Source organism: Cebidichthys violaceus, unplaced genomic scaffold, assembly GCF_023349555.1.
Source record: "Cebidichthys violaceus isolate CVI_PGR_0920_01 unplaced genomic scaffold, fCebVio1.0.p SCAF_32, whole genome shotgun sequence".
In the NCBI taxonomy this organism is placed as follows: Eukaryota; Metazoa; Chordata; class Actinopteri; order Perciformes; family Stichaeidae; genus Cebidichthys; species Cebidichthys violaceus.
Window position 1 is genome coordinate 614,098 of NW_027176506.1, and position 17,390 is coordinate 631,487.

A 17,390-nucleotide genomic window follows, 5' to 3' on the forward strand; every position below is an offset into this window, starting at 1 on the left:
GTGGAGCTGGTGGAGCTGGTGGAGCCCACAGGGTTCAGTCACAGCACATGTTGTGTAACGTAACCCTGTCACAGCTGGAGCAGCTCAGTGCTGCAGTAGATCAGCCAGAACTGAACTGTGCTGTTGCGTTACGGTGAGTGTGGAGGTGGTGAACACGCTTCTGTTCTTCTTCTCTGGAGACTCTGAAAACACCTTTGGTTTCTTGAGATACGTCACACTGTGTTGGCAAAAAATAGACCGCAGGAACAATCGGTATGGAACGTGACCAAACACTCAATATCACTTTACTAATGGCAAATGATCTTTCAGTTTTTGCTAAAACACAAAATGTTCCAGTATGCAACAGTAAAAAAGACAAGCTTGGACAAACTGGTGGGGTAAATAAGACGATGAAGAGACAAAGAGCCATAGAATATCGTGTTGCTATGATGATTACATGAAACAGATTGAAATAAGAGCGCCGTGAAGCTGGGAAGTCACTGAGCCTCACCTCAATGTTCAAAGTGCTCACAGAGTTTAGGAATATATACAAGGTGTGAAAATATTAACAAAGGGAACCAAGCGCTGTGTGAAGTTTTCTCTCTGGTGCTTCTTCTTGTCATGCTGGACAGACAGAGCGGTGAGGAAGAGAATGCATCCCTTGATTCATTAAACAGAACTATGATGAGCAGAATTAATAACAAATGTCACTCTATTATTTCCTATACGTGACAACAATTCTAAAATAAGCAACTCTGGAAACAAAAGAGTGTAAAATAAGGAGAGACAGATGTTCTTGTGAGGTGACAGTGGACCCAGTGGTCCCCTCAGGGTGCTCTCCAGGTGCAATGCATTATGGTTATTTCACTGTCATGTGCTTTGTCTGGAGGCTCCAGTGGTCAAATGAAAGCTTACTGATCTGTGATGATGGTCCCTGTGCTATAGCTCATGGCTGGTTCAACCAAACCTCCTCAGTCTGTTGACTGGCTTGTCTGTACTGCCAGAGTCCATGGCTCACTGATTGGTTGGCTAGAGATACAATAACTTTTTGGGGAATATTAGGTTTTAAGCCAATGCCTCCGAGCATTTGAAAGGTCTGACACCACAGTAAGCAGCGGAGCAACACGCACTGGATTGGGGCGTTTGGAAGTTTGGATCAGGTTTTGCGGGTGTCTTGAGAGCCCAGAGGAGTTTGTGATGAGCTTTCCCATCAGGGGCCAGTGAACAGCTGGTCTGCAGTCAGTCCAAGTCCTTCTCAGCACACAGAATTTGACAGTACATCAGCAAGGAGAACACCAGGGCCAGGATCTGACGAGAGAAGAGGTCAAATAAAATCTCTTTATTTCAATTTGATCCTGTTTGAATCAGCCATTTCTAGAGCCTGACCAATACGAGATGAATAGATGGATGGATGGATGGATGGATGGATGGTAAACAGACTTCATCTACATTTAAGGTGTGTCACTTTTGTTTAATTCAGAACTTAGAGTGCATCTCTACTGTCCTCCTGCTAACACTTCCCCAAAATGTCAACTGTTAAGGGAGTGTGTACATTTAGCTAACATGTCAACAATGTCTGAGGTCAGAGAGGGTTTAAACAGACAGCACAGTATAAATGACACATCGATATTGGAGATAAATACCTGCACAACACCAATACACACTCCAAACACCAGGACTGAGGGGATGTTGTCCAGCAGCCACTGCCTGGCCTTCTGATAACACGGCTGCAGGGCACAGACAGAGACAGGGAGGACAGGTGAACGTTCAGTGAGACCAAGAGGAGGAAGAACGCTCACACAGCAAGATAACGCTCACAGACGGACCACTGGAGAAACCCAGAAGTCTAAGAAACTATTCTAAATGATGATGAGTTAACTTTCATCGTATTGGTTCTGGCCATCACTCCTAGCAGCAATCCCGGCTCAAATGATGAGACGTGGAAACACAGCAACAAGGAACACTCATGTCAGCCCAATGAAGAATGAAGCTCAAAATGACTCCTCCAGCTGTTGTAAGCATTATCAGAGTGTGTTTTTACTCTTTACTCTTTATTCAGCCAGCATAACCTCTCACAAGATATTTTAGACTTCCTAATTCTCTCAAGCTAAATCTGAATGGATTCCAGATGGGTGAGGGCTTGTGATTCTGTCACACATGAAGGATGTGAGGAATGTGTCCATTCTACTCTGCTTTGTGTGTACAGTACAGTTCCTCTCTAGTCCCGTTGTGGTACTCCATCACGTTGTTTCTGGACGTCTGAGATGATAAGTCACATGGTCTTCATTACCTGCTGGCCCTTCTCCTGCATGCTGTTGTGTCGATTTTTCAAATGGACTTGCATATGCATGTCCTCCAGCCACTCAAAGTGCTTTAACAATACATGTCAGCATTCATCCATTCACACGCTGGTGGCAGAGGCTGCCGTGTAAGGTGCTAATGAACTAATGCTCACACACAGATGGCACTGGGAGCAGTTTGGGGTTCAGTATCCTGTCCCGGGACACTTCTGAACGCCGACTGGAGGATCTGGGGATTGACCCAGATTAGAGGACGACCCCCTGTGCCTCTGAGCATCTGCCACCCAATGCTTCTTTTCAGGCAGATCTTGGTCTGAATGCATGTCAGTGCTGTATGAAAATCCACCTTTCAGCAGTCTTGAAGGTAACTTCTATTAAATAATCAATGTGCACTGCTGCAAAACCAACAGCATCTACAAAACAAGTTAATTGTTAATTATAATAATGATTATTGGAGGTCATGAAATCAAATACTGGATGCAGTGTCCAGTTACCGTCACAAATATGTGTGGCTTCATTCTTCTGACTCCTTTGAAATTCATCAGGGCCTTCACACACACACTCATGCATCTGGAACACATTTAGATTTGGTTTGAGAGAATCAGACGTTAGTTTGACAGCTGAGCAGCAGACCAACCTCACTCCATCCGTCGACACACTGGTCCGTCCCAACGGAGCAGCAGGATGAGGGCAGCGTTCCATTCAGCACGTCGTACCAGTCCGTTTTGTTAGTTACTCCACAGCACTTGAACTGGGAGAAGAGACAGCAAGACATCACGAATACACTACTGACTAGTCCTGTTTCAGGGATGGAGGGTCCACAACCCCAGTAGCATCACAACCAGTGAGTGGACAAACAACCCAGCGGGTAGGTTCTACTAACGGTTACAGCTGTGATGAAGGAAAACTAAAATGTTACAGGGAAGAGGCCATCAGAGTGATCTATGCAGCCTGTAGACGTTGAGCTGTGACCAAGGGACACATTGTTTGAATACAGTATGTTGTGTGTAGCATGAAGCCACCTTAGAGCTAAAGGTAGCCGTTTGTTTTAACATACTGATCCCTTAAGGGTGGAGTGACTGGGACAACTTCCACCAGCAGTGACATCATTAGGTCTGTCCTACTGTACACGCATGTGACATAAGACGTTATGCATTGTTTGTAAAGAGCGCTCACCATTTTCTGGACGTTGTCCCAAGATTTCTTCAGTCCAGGTTCTGATTCATAAATCTTCATGCCTTCCTTTAATTCACCTTGTGCTTTGGAATCCAGCTTACAAGAAGAGGAAGAAAGAGAGAGATATTTGATCCAGGATCTTGAGAACATGGACAGGTGAGCAGTCTACTGCGGCTTCAAGCAGTAGTCCTGTCCTCGCTCCTCTATGGGGCTGAATGCTGCACTACCTACAACAGACACACCACAGCCCTGGAACAGTATCAGCAGCAATGCCTAGAAGATCCTCTGGACCAGCTGGGAAGACAGGAGGACAAACGTCTCCATCCTGAAGGACGCCAACCCACCAAGTATCCTCAACTATCATGATACCGGCTTGGATGGACAGGTCATACAATCCGCACCCAAGGGGAACAAAAAAAAGCATTACATGGATGACCTCGTATCCCACCTGAGAAGATAATGCATTAACCTCAACAACTGGGAGGAGATGGGCTGCTACAGGACCCTCTGGAAGAGGGTGGCTTATCAAGGCACAGCAGGAGAAAGACCTCCACCGTGACGTCTACTGGTGCTAAGATGTATTTACAGCTGAGGCCCTGGTAGTGTGGACATACAGCAATGTGTCACAAAAGGGCAATTGCTTGATTATTTACTTTGTATAATGGTAGAAAACACTACATATATATATATATATATATATATATATATATATATATGCTATAGGAGCTGCTTATAGCTGGTTCTGAGGCGGCTGAGCAAAAGGACTGGATATAACTAATACCATATATTAAAACGCTAACGCTAACGTATATATCATTAGCAAAATAGACAGAAGTCAACGAGAAGTCTTGAGCCTCTGCAAAAAACAAAACAAAAAGTAAATGAAGTTATTATAACTATGGTTCAGGAACAAGATCAGCTCCTCTCCCCACTGGTTCAGTCTCCGTGTCTCATCAGCTCAATCCCCAGAGCAGACCTGTGTGTCCAACCCATAGGCTGAACATAAGGCCCCCCCCACAGGATCCCAGACGCTCCATCCACCAAACCACAGCCCCCCCCCCACAGGATCCCAGACGCTCCATCCACCAAACCACAGCCCCCCCCACAGGATCCCAGACGCTCCATCCACCAAACCACAGCCCCCCCCACAGGATCCCAGACGCTCCATCCACCAAACCACAGCCCCCCCCCCACAGGATCCCAGACGCTCCATCCACCAAACCACAGCCTCGTTCATCCGCATCAACCGACCCCCTCTCCTCCACCCCTCGTCATCCCACTGAACTCAACCAGCAACCACTCTGTTCCACATCCTGCAGCCATTCCAGGTAAAACTACTGCTGTTCCTTACTCACGCCCTGGTCTGCGTTAGTGATTTTGACAATGATGACTGCTGCATTGATTTGGATATCTGATATATTCAATAGCGTTGGAACATAATCTGAGAAAGACCGAGCGAAGAGGATTCCAGCCGACTCAGCCAAAATGTAATCTCAGAGTCAGCTAACTTACCCGTGTCCTTTTCTGTTAAACCACGTCTACAACAACACCTGCAGACTTGTTCTTTTCATTTTCACCACCTTCATATTGTCTCTGTTAATGTTGAGATGACCCGTGGTCCTGATCGGACGTGAGTGATGTTATTCAGAAGTTTATTTTGTGTTTCATTCTCTGAGCATTGCATTGGTAGATGGTGAGCTCACCTTGTCGTGGAAGATGTGTATAACCAACATCAGAGTGACCTCCGTCAGGACCAGGAGCAGGAGGATCACAAAGAACTGCAGAACAGAAGAGAGCAGTTGGAGACTGACATAGCCAAAAGATATCTGCAGCGTCTCCACTCCAGTGGACCTCTCACCATGAACAACAGGCAGCGCTGCTCCTTCAGCGCTCCGAGGCAACCCAGGAAGCCAGTCACCATGGTGATGCCACCGGCTACCAGCAGCAGGTTGGCAGCTGAGAGGGATGGAAAAGACAGCGGAAGAGAGGAAAACTCCGCCTGCGTGAAGGACAGCCAGACTCCGATGCCAAACAAGCCGCATCCTCCTAGCTTTACAGGAAGCGTAATGTCAAGTAGTGTCAAAATGCAGCTTTACTCACAATGCATTGTCTGGACATTGAGTGAGTGAGTGACTCAGCATTAACTCATTTCACAAGCACGCAATAAGCATATTCAAAGTTTATGGAAAGTGTAAATGGATGCAAATGTATGACAGCAACTTGGGACTGAGCAATACTAACCCAGAAGATGAGGTTAAAGACAAACATCAAATATTTGACACAGCACAAACACCTCCGAGACACTGACATCCTGCAACAGAGAGAGGGAAGCAGAGGAGAACTACGTTTAAACGATGCTGCACCGCTACCTTAGCCTGGCTACTGAGTTTCTGGGTCACTATGGTTGAATAAGTGAGGAATGGAGGCGGTCTCTCTCAGGGCTTTGTTGTGGGGTGTCGGGGGAGTCCTTGGTGAGAGGGCTGGTGTGTATTTGTGAAGAAGAAGGATAAGATGTTTCAAGTCAATTCAAAGTCATTTTTACAGCACAAACACATACAACGGGGCGTGTCCAGGAGGACATTATCCTAAACTAGGATAGTTCAAACCAACTGTTTGTTAATTATTAACACTTTTAACCGAATTCTAGATGTTGTAATGAAAGGTATTTATCTTCATGTGGTTGGTTCTTCTGTTACTGTATTTTTACGGTTACATGCAAACTAAAAAGTATGGAACCTTTGTGTTACATTGGTGTTGTGATTGGTTGGGTCATCTTTTAAATAAAAATGTTAAAGTGTAAGATACTGTAATGATAGTTATTAAAGTTATGAGTAGTGGAGGCCGGAAGGTAATGCTATTCTGACGTGTGTGTGTGTGTGTGTGTGTGTGTGTGTGTGTGTTTCCACAGACAGCGATATGTTCTGGTAGATAGTCACATGTTGTACACGTGTACTTTGTTCCTGTAATACAACCTACTGCGATGCTTCTTCAGCTTCCTGTTCTCTCTGCACAGGATGAAGACGGTGGGTGTCTTAAGAAGTGGTCACTCTAAGAGGAATAATGACAGCGACTAACTCTTTTAGTGTGTGAGACTTTATATGACATTGATGTTGTTAATGGGTCAAAGTTGCCCTACAAACGTTATGTGTTTGTGTGGTCCTCACACTGACTACTGACCCCACACAGGAAGTCAAACTGCTGACAGGAAGAAAGCTCCCTCCTCTACTCAGTAGATCTAATTATACTGCTGAAGGCATTTCCCAAGGCCACAGCAAAGCTGGGAGTCACACTTCTACAGAGCAAAGTGACCATAGCTGCTGTGGTTGAGTGTGGCACAGAATGATGTTAGTTGTATAAATCAAGGAGGAAAGCTTGTGTTTCCTGTCAGTGCATGTTTCTACCAGCTACTATAGGTTCTCAAAGTGTAAGACTGTGAATAAGGCAACAAGGGTTAGCCAATCAGAGGCAGGGGAGGAATGCAGAATGCAGGTGTGGGGGAAAAAAAATCAATCAATAACAGACGGAGCATTTGCCAGTGGCTATGAAAGATCATTTGGCGTGTGGACAAAAGGGAACCTCAATGTCTCCAAAAACCTCTGTTGCACACTTGTTGCTAGTGCCTAAGGTTGCTACAGACACTCAACAATTGACCAAGACAGCCTAATATTGCTGTTTGACATAACTTCAGACTACACCAAAGAAACACGTCTGTCCTGATTCACTGATTCATCAGTTTCTGACTCGGAGACAGTAGGAAAATAGAAAGGACTGTATGTCTGAGCTATCTATAAAACACACACAGGCTATGCTATGTGATCCTATCACTAATGTAAAAACTAATGTCATCAGTTTTCATTTGCATCCGGTCTGTCCTCTGAATAGTTTGTACACCTACAGTGATTGATGAGCCTCACATGACAGTATGTCATCAGCCATTGCTGTGGTTTGTGTTTGGGTGTTTTAGGCACATCACATCTAGAGGTCCTCATCAGGTGCGTGTCAACAGTCGGGCTGTCCTCCGCTAATCGATTAGTGTAGTTATTAGACAGATCAGTAAACGTGTAGAAGCAGGTGGCACCTTGCATGGAGGCCTTCAGTGGATGCATGTCATGTGAGTGGTTCTGAACACTGGAGAGGTTCTATAGGAAGTCCAGACCAGAGATGAGCTCACAAGTTTCATGGAAATAAGTCGTTCAAAGTGAAAAAGCATCAAAAATGACAAAAGAAATCTTCCTTTCAACTCACTGAATGCATTATTGACATGATGTCGATGACTATAACTGATATTATCATTATTATGGTGAGCAGCCCGGTGTGTTTAATGAGCTCCACAGATGTTTTCACAGTGAAAACAGTGAACAGTGGTCAGTAGGACAAAATGCTGTATTCATTTCAACATGCTGAGGTTTGAACATGAAGTAAAGTGGAGTGTCTGGTGTCCACATTTACTATGACAGTAATTCATATGAGGTAGAACTTACCTGAAGGTGAGTTTCTGGTCTCTGTCCTGCTCCTCTTCGTGTCTCCCGGCTCCTGGTTCTGATCTTTACTTACTTTTTCTCTTCAGATCCTTTTCGCATCGGTCCCTGAAGCAGCCTTTGCTTCTCTTCCTCTCTATTGTTCTTCACTGGTAGACGTTGTCCTCTTCCACCATTCAGAACTTTAGATTAGATTTGAGTAATTTTCCACCTGGAAGGTTTTACTTTACTTTTGTGTTCTTTTCTTAACAGAACTGCATCTCTTTCTCTCTTTCTCTCTTTCTCTCCTTCTCTCCTTCTCTCCTTCTCTCTTTCTCTCCTCAAGTATTTCCAGATGTGCGTGGTGGCCCGCCCTCTCTGTGTTCCTCCCCTTCCCATTTCTTCCTGCTACTCGTCCCTCCTCCAGCTCATAGCTTCTAAACCTCAGCCTGTCCCACTTTTCCCACTTCTTTCTCTTTGTTCCATTCTCCTGTTTCCTGTGTCTCCGTGATGTTCTTCACATCGCTGCACACTGTCTTTGCTGCTCCACGTTGCTGCTGACCACTTCCAATGTTTCAAGCAGCCGCTGCTTTCTACTCCTGTACTACAACATGAACGTGCGTGGTCTTTCTCAAAGCAACAATAAAGAAGTTATAACACATTTGAACTATGTTGAATACATATGAGCACTTCACTCTGTCCTCTAAAACAGCTTTCTGCTGACATCAGCAGATCACGCAAATAATAGCAAAATACATGATGAGAATATTTGTATTGACACATTATTAAATGTATAAATTAGATTCTTAAATTAAGGTCAAAACATTAAACCCATGAAAAAAGACACACTCGTGTGGCACTTTGACGTCGCCCTGACATCTGTGGTCATGAAATCCTTTGAGAGACCGGTGTTGACCCACCTGCAGACCTCCTGTAGTTTGTCTACTGGGTAAACAGGTCGGTGGATGATGCAGTCAACATGGGACTGCACCACATGCTGCACCACCTCGACTCCCCAGGGTCATGTGCAAGGGTACTGCTTGTGGACTTCAGCTCTGCGTTCAACACCATCATCCCAGGAATGCTTGAACCCAAACTGTCTTTCCTGACAAACAGGACGCAGCAGGTGAGGCTGGGAAAAATCACATCCAGCACCGGCGCCCCCCCCCCAGGGATGTGTGCTCCCCACTGCTCTTCTCCCTCTACACCAGCGACTGCACCTCACCCAGACCCATCTGCTAAACGGTCATCGGCCTCATCAGGGACGGTGATGAGTCTGCGTACAGACGGGAGGTTGAACAGCTGGTCCTCTGGTGTGGTCAGAACAACCTGGAGCTCAACAAGCTCAAAACTGTGGAGATGACAGTGGACTTCAGGGGGAGCCCCCCAACACTGCCCCCCCCCTCCTGCCCCAGGAGCTGCTGATCCTGTTCTACTCCACATCAGTCTGTTCTCTGCTCCTCTATCACTGTGTGGTTTGGATCGGCTACTAAACAGGACAGGAACAGACTACAACGGACTGTCAGGTCTGCAGAGAGGATCATTGGTTCCAGCCTGCCCTCCATCCTGGACTTGTACACCTCCAGAGTCAGGAAACGGGCTGTAAAGATCACTGCAGATCTTCACACCCTGGACACAAGCTGTTCATCTCCTCTCCTCTGGTAGGAGCTACAGAGCTCTGTATGCCAAAACCACCAGAACCAGGACCAGCTTCTTTCTGCTGGCCGTCACTGATGAACAATTAATCAGACATACTGCACTACTACCTCCATTTGCACTATTACCACCATTCTGCACTCCATTCTACACTATTACCTCCATTCCATTGTCATTGTTGTGTTTTGAGAGTATTGAGAGCAACGGAAAAAAACTATATTCATGTGCTTTGAGACTCATGTGTCACATCATTTACACTCTCTATTATGTAGTAATATGTTGCTATTGTGTAGACTTTATTTCCATCCAGTGCAGTAGAGTCCATAGAGGAATGGAACGGTGGTGTTAGTTTAGTTTACTTGCTTTTATGTGTCTATCGACATTCCAGTCTGTGTGTGTTTGCATCCCTGTTCTGGGTCAAACCTAACTGAAGGTGCTTCCTTGGCGTATCCAACAAGCTGCACCAATGTTTCAGTATGTTAATCAAGCACTCACCCAGGTCCCAACATTTTCTCTCACCAAACAAAAGGGGTTTTGGGGTAGTTCTTCCTTATCGATTGTAAAGCCCTCTGGGGCAAATTTGGGATTTTAAGCTTTACAAAAAATTGCATTATAATTGAATTGAAAACCTCGTATGGAATATTATTGGTCCAAGCTGAAGCATCATTTAAGGAACAAGATCAGAGGCATTACTGACCCCGTTCATTGTCACTGTCCGAGCGGCTCTCAAACGGGTCGGAAATCATTTCCTCAAGAGCAAAAGAGAAACAGGTGCAGATGGAGTTAGATGTTGTAAGATGGAGACTATTTCCACAATAATATGGGACAAAGTTAAACACACAATTTGTTGTTATCATTCAAGCAACGGAACATTATAACGTCATCATTTTGGAAATGAATAATGTCACCTCTAGTGATTTGTCTCTGGGTGATGATCAACATATTAAGGGTTAAATAGGCACCGTCTTTAAAACTGAACAGATAGGTTGATCCAACTCAATGCTCACTTTGTTTATTGTCATATCATTTTAAGATTTTGGGGCAGGGAGTGTAACAGTGCTTTACTATGTCAAAGAAAATATGAATAATTCTGGTTATTAATACCCCAATATTATTTATACAGTTCCTTTTATGGACAGAGATGTGCTTGACATATAGACAACATTTTCATATAGACCTGTGGAAATGTATTGTATGTGTGTGTGTGTGTGTGTGTGTGTGTGTGTGTGTGTGTGTGTGTTTTCTTGTACTTGCTACATAGTGAGGACGTTGTTGCAGCTCCTCACTTCTTCAAATTTCTGTTTGAGGGTTGAGACTCTGTTTAAGGTTCAGGTTAGAATTAGATTTTGGTAGGGGTCATTATGTCAGTGAGGGTCCTCACAAAGATAGAAATAGAGGGATGTGTGTGAGGGTGTGTGTATTTTGCAGTAGTGTCTTAATTGTACCGGTCTCTGGTTCCAGGTCAGGTAGGCAGTAGATGTGCTCACAGGTGTTCCGACTCTGTGGGATGCACAGGCCAATCTCAAAGTCAAAGGTTTTGAGCAGAAGGTTTCTGAAAAAAAGCCTCTCGACCAGACGGAAGCGGTTCAGCGCCGTGCTGCCGACTGTGAAGTCCAACCTGAGAGACAGGCGGCCGATCAGCTCAAAGGGAAAACAAAACACTGCTAAGTTAACACATGGTCCCTGTTGTGGAAAATCTCTAATGATAATCGAGAGAAGAGTTTTGTTTACAAATCAAAATGATAATAAAGTCTTCAAAAGATTCAAAGTTGTCTTTGTCTGTTTATTCATTTGCAAATGGGAAGATAATTCAACAGAGCGCGTATCACAGCAGTCTGTTGAGAAAGCCTTCAACGAAACACATTGTTCAATACTCTTTATACAGTTGTTATCTGTCAAGGGAGTCACACCCACAAGGGCTTATCTACAGTATTTAGCTGAGTCCCCACAGTTTCATACCCTTCAGGAAAGAGGAGGACAGAATCCTCATTCTTGCATAGTTTCAACTTTCTTGACTCCAGATAAGGTCAAATGAAGAAGCTACAGTTGTTATTTACAGTTCACAGCAAGGACACACAGTTGTTTATGCAGTCAGGACATTTGATGGACAAGACACATGACCAGCAAGTCAGGAACAGGTTTTGGTATGAATGTCTGTGTGTTAGAGTAAAAGAGATAAGAGATGTCTAAAATGATGATGACAGAGGTTCCTACACGAATACCTTCGGTAATCGTGATTACAATCGGTAAATGTGATTACCTCCAGTAATCGTGAATACCATCGGTAATCGTGATTACCTTCGGTAATCGTGATTACCTTCGGTAATCGTGAATACCTTCAGTAATCATGCAGGTTTTGTATTTGCCTCAGTGAGCTGACAGCTGAATGGTTGTCTGAAGGCATCTTAAGGTGTTACAGGATAAGATTTCTTCCTTGTTGTCGTCCAGTACAACGCCTTCTCATTCATCCATTAAATGTTAATACTAGACTGTTCATTGGTAATGAAGACGTCATTATAGATAAAGACTTGTTTACTAAATAAGGTCTAAATTATGCTCAAAATTGTTGAAGTGTTACACCATGTGTCACTGATTTTTGGCTTTTCTTTCATTAAATTAACTCAACATGTCCTCCAAATGAAAGGATAACATACAGACGTCCTCTAGAGAGACACACACAATCATTGTGTGGTCTGATGCCTCTAACAGCAGGACAACATCATTTCAATCACGTATCTGTTTTATGATATGACAACATTATGGTTACCGTTTGGTAGGATTCAGGCACAAAATGACTTGTTGAAAACATCGTGGTTTTGGTGTGAATCACTACTTTGTTAAGGTCAGGGGACCTCCGTCATCATGGTTGCAATAGAAGGTGCAGGACTGAGTCAGCATGTTAGCACGTCTGGTTCTCTCGTCTCAATACATGTTTTTGGTTAGATGCCTTAAATAAAGTGGTTGGTTAAAACAAGCTTCAGAGATTTTAACATTTTGTTCAAAGATATAAAATATGTCAGTAAATTCTCCTCTGTTAAATTTAGAACCTTTTACACATCTTAGAAAAGTGTCTAAATGAGACGACTGAACGCCATCTCCAGAACACCAGTCCTCCTTTACACACACAGCAGCACTTCATCCATTGCTCCTATCTCTCTGAGGGCGAGAAGTGATACCGGATCAATCTGCTTGTATCAGGTTCAATGACGTCTTGAATTTCTGGAGAGAATTGAAAAAGAGAAAATTTAAAGGATCATGGAAAAGAGATGTTGAGGAAAAATGAACAGGCTGTTCCACTAAGCACCTTTCAGAGCACCACACATTGTAATTTAGTCTGTGTAGTTCAGGAAAATGTAGCGGTTCTGTCACATCTCTACAGTACTGCTGTACTGCTAATCATCATCACAACCACGCAACATTCAGGAGAACATCTGCTGAGGAAGGCTACAGACTCACTGTCAAAGGTAATCAAACTGCTCCTATGGTCATCTCATTTATTTATTAGTTAAGGATAATGCAAAAAAACAGCTTACAATACTATGCTACAGATGTGTTGCATGTAGGATACAGATGTGTTGCATGTAGGATGCAGATGTGTCACATGTAGGATGCAGATGTGTCACATGTAGGATGCAGATGTATTGCATGTAGGATGCAGATGTGTCACATGTAGGATGCAGATGTATTGCATGTAGGATGCAGATGTATTGCATGTAGGATGCAGATGTGTCACATGTAGGATACAGATGTGTCACATGTAGGATGCAGATGTATTGCATGTAGGATACAGATGTGTCACATGTAGGATGCAGATGTATTGCATGTAGGATACAGATGTATTGCATGTAGGATACAGATGTGTCACATGTAGGATGCAGATGTGTCACATGTAGGATACAGATGTGTCACATGTAGGATGCAGATGTGTCACATGTAGGATGCAGATGTGTCACATGTAGGATACAGATGTATTGCATGTAGGATGCAGATGTGTCACATGTAGGATGCAGATGTGTCACATGTAGGATGCAGATGTGTCACATGTAGGATGCAGATGTATTGCATGTAGAATGCAGATGTGTCACATGTAGGATGCAGATGTGTCACATGTAGGATGCAGATGTGTCACATGTAGGATGCAGATGTGTCACATGTAGAATGCAGATGTGTCACATGTAAGATGCAGATGTGTCACATGTAGGATGCAGATGTGTCACATGTAGGATGCAGATGTGTCACATGTAGAATGCAGATGTGTCACATGTAAGATGCAGATGTGTCACATGTAGGATGCAGATGTATTGCATGTAGGATGCAGATGTATTGCATGTAGGATACAGATGTGTCACATGTAGAATGCAGATGTGTCACATGTAGGATGCAGATGTATTGCATGTAGAATGCAGATGTGTCACATGTAGGATGCAGATGTGTCACATGTAGGATGCAGATGTGTCACATGTAGGATGCAGATGTGTCACATGTAGAATGCAGATGTGTCACATGTAGGATGCAGATGTGTCGCATGCAGGATACAGATGTGTCGCATGCAGGATACAGATGTGTCGCATGCAGGATACAGATGTGTCGCATGCAGGATACAGATGTGTCGCATGTAGGATACAGATGTGATACAAGGCTAATTTGCGACCCCTGGTCCTGGTAAGGCCTTTCTGCTTAAGAATGTTAGAACATATCATCATTGCCAAAAGTACATTAGATAAAATTGAGCATATAATGAATTGTCATGTTCTCAAATTCTCATGCATGTGATTTGATAATGGGAACGAATAAATATCACCATGAAATGCCATATGAGGCATGAATAACATCAGAAAGATGCTAAATGTAAAGGTGCTGGAACAAAGGACCGTCTGAGTCGTTCAGTAGAACACTGAGGAGTCCTCAGTCGCTCCCTGAACGAGCTTTATAAACCTCTGGTTTATCGTAGTAGACCAACTAGGGCAGTGTCATCTGAACACTTTTGGATGTTACAGGACACTCTGTCTATACTCAGCGGTATGAAGTGAGAATACAAAGGGAGGTGAAACTATTCCGCGTGGTGCTCCGGGTTTTCTTAAGATAGTGTGAGACAGTTTTTTATTAAGCCTGACAAACTGTGGTCGAGACGAAAGGTCAGCAATAGTTTAAAAGTCATACGTTTTTAGCTAAAAGGTGTGGTTGGACTGTATCAAAAGCACTCTAAAAGTTGAAAAACAGAGCTGGCAGTCGTTTCAAGATGGCTCTAAATACTGTGAAGCATAAAGTAGTGCATCATCTACTCCCACACCTTTCAGCTTCACAATACACCTATTTCACTTGCATGTTATCTAATTATTTCCACTGTGGAGCACATTGATTGTCATGGTCCAGAAACACGTGGTTTCCTGCACAGGGCTGGTGTAGCTTGAGGATATCTGCAAGGAGAAGGGCAACACTGTTAACATGCTGAGTCATGAAGTATCCAAGCAGCTTTGGAACACAGCTAGACATGATTACATGAGCTTTGAAAAACCCACTCACAGACACACAGGGAGTGACGAAGCATCCTAAGCACTTTTACAGATTACTGTAATATACTGTAACACAGACTGACCTCATAGTCATCTCTCTCTCTCTCTGTCTCTCTCTCTCTCTCTGTCTCTCTCTGTCTCTCTCTCTCTGTCTCTGTCTCTCTCTCTGTCTCTCTCTCTCTCTGTCTCTCCCTCTCTCTCCCTCTCTCTCTCTCTCTCTGTCTCTCTCTCTCTCTCTGTCTCTCTCTGTCTCTCTCTCTCTGTCTCTGTCTCTCTCTCTGTCTCTCTCTCTCTCTGTCTCTCCCTCTCTCTCCCTCTCTCTCTCTCTCTCTCTCTCTCTCTCTCTCTCTGTCTCTCTCTCTCAAATCAAATTTCAATAGCTTTATTGGCATGAAAGTTTAGAAACAGTATTGCCAAAGCATCAACAAAATTAAACATACAATAATATTAATACACAATAACATTAATATACAATATCATTAATATAACATCTAGATTGATTATTAATTACATACATACAGTGTGTGTGTGTGTGTGTGTGTGTGTGTGTGTGTGTGTGTGTGTGTGTGTGTGTGTGTGTGTGTCACTCACTGTCCCTCATGTTGTGACATGTTAGGACATATTGGGCAGCTAGATACTTCCTATCTCCTTCTCCTAGGAGTATTTTTAATTTTGAGTTGTTATTACATGTTTTAAAATCTGAAATTACAGAGTTGAATTTGTTAAAGTAAAAGTTCCTAATTTGATTGAATGTTTCACATTTTAGGAGGAAGTGCATCTCTGTCTCGGTCTCACCTGTCCCACAGTTCTGTCTCTCTCTCTCTCTCTGTCTCTCTCTGTCTCTGTCTCTGTCTCTCTCTGTCTCTCTCTCTCTCTCTCTCTGTCTCTGTCTCTCTCTCTCTCTGTCTCTGTCTCTCTCTCTCTCTGTCTCTGTCTCTCGCTCTGTCTCTCTCTCTCTCTCTCTCTCTCTCTCTCTCTGTCTCTCTCTCTCTCTGTCTCTGTCTCTCTCTCTCTCAATCTCTGTCTCTCTCTCTCTCTCTGTCTCTGTCTCTCTCTCTCTCTGCGTGTCCACATCGGTAGAGCGACACACAGATAACAATGAACAACCAATGGGCTCATCGTCATGTAGCCAACAACAGACATTCTTATTACGATCTGTCCACTTGTTTTTCAAAGCACATGAATATGAACAGGCGTGTTGCTGCTGTTGGAGTTGTCATATTACCAACTGTAATCCTGCAGACTGTTTCCACGGTAACAAACAAATCATATTTCTAGTTATAGAGTGATGCAGTAGTCATAGCAACAAACACTGACCTGGGCGTTGCAGCTGTCCAGTAGGAGCTGGACGGAGTCCTGGTCTCCTTGGACGATGCTCTCAATGACCCTCTCCACGGCCGACGCCGTGTCTGCAGCCCAACCAACACCAACAGAGACACATACGGATTATAGCGCCCAGTTCCACCATCAGGTTGCATGAAAGATCAATGTTAAACAGTAACATCACTAGAAGTCATTTGCTCCTTCTGTCCATTGAAACATGCACTCACTTGTTGGTGTGAAGAGCACTCTGACAGCTCCTCCTTCTCTTCTCTGACACGACCACGGCTGTGTAACCACAGCTCTCCTCCTGCCTTCACTCTAAGCCCTGGATGTACTCTGGTATCTACTGTACTGCTGCATGCTTCATCTGTAGCAAGTGATGTAGTTAAGCTGAGTAGCCACATGCCAAGAACATACGAATGGCTCAAATCTCTATTCATGAAATAACAAAATCCAGAGGCTGACAGTCATGATACATGTTGCCACCCTCAGACTGAATACAACTTGGTAAACAAGATAAAACATAACACAACAGAATTTCCATAAAGTTGAATGTACATTCATGGTGGACAGAATCCTGAATCCTAATGTGACCTCCTGACCTTTAATCAAACCTTAGTGAGGGGCGACACCCCAAAACAACCAATACAATACACCAACGATGAACTCCTTTAAGTGTTCTCTGTTAATCACATGTAGCACTTCTAATGGTACATAGCTGATGTTTACAGAGTGTCCACACCGTGTGATCCAACACACGTTGAACAGACTGACGCTAGTGGTTCTCAAAACAGACAAATCCCTATTTTCTTTCAATCAGCTGCTGGTTGATTGTCGGTTCCTGAGGATTGGTGTCCTGTATGGACACCTTTCCTTAATGGTACAAACGGCTCTGGAAAAGTCTTCTAACTTCACGTTGAGTCTGGCGTTGATTAGGTAGTTGACTCCACGAATGGGTCGTTTCTTACCCTCCTGGTTCTGGATTA

General features: G+C 43.8%; 1 protein-coding gene across 1 annotated transcript; it reads right to left on the minus strand.

Annotated features, from left to right (window-relative positions):
• Positions 1-251: 251 nt before the first annotated feature.
• Positions 252-8,278, minus strand: tspan4b (tetraspanin 4b). Its single transcript, XM_068724822.1, has 8 exons — positions 7,937-8,278; positions 5,697-5,766; positions 5,314-5,505; positions 5,159-5,233; positions 3,456-3,551; positions 2,917-3,030; positions 1,623-1,706; positions 252-1,287 (listed from the first exon to the last, which is right to left on the minus strand). The coding sequence occupies exons 2-8, from the start codon at positions 5,763-5,765 to the stop codon at positions 1,219-1,221; spliced, it is 699 nt and encodes a 232-aa protein (XP_068580923.1). The 5' UTR covers position 5,766; positions 7,937-8,278; the 3' UTR covers positions 252-1,218.
• Between the last annotated feature and the right edge of the window lie 9,112 nt (positions 8,279-17,390).

Excerpts from the sequence above, each read along its gene's own strand:
- tspan4b (XM_068724822.1), bottom strand. The coding sequence starts at position 5,765 with ATGTCAGTGTCTCGGAGGTGTTTGTGCTGTGTCAAATATTTGATGTTT. Across the intron at positions 3,552-5,158 it reads TACACATCTTCCACGACAAG|CTGGATTCCAAAGCACAAGG; the intron begins GTGAGCTCACCA and ends TCTTCTTGTAAG. Across the intron at positions 3,031-3,455 it reads GGGACAACGTCCAGAAAATG|TTCAAGTGCTGTGGAGTAAC; the intron begins GTGAGCGCTCTT and ends CTCTTCTCCCAG.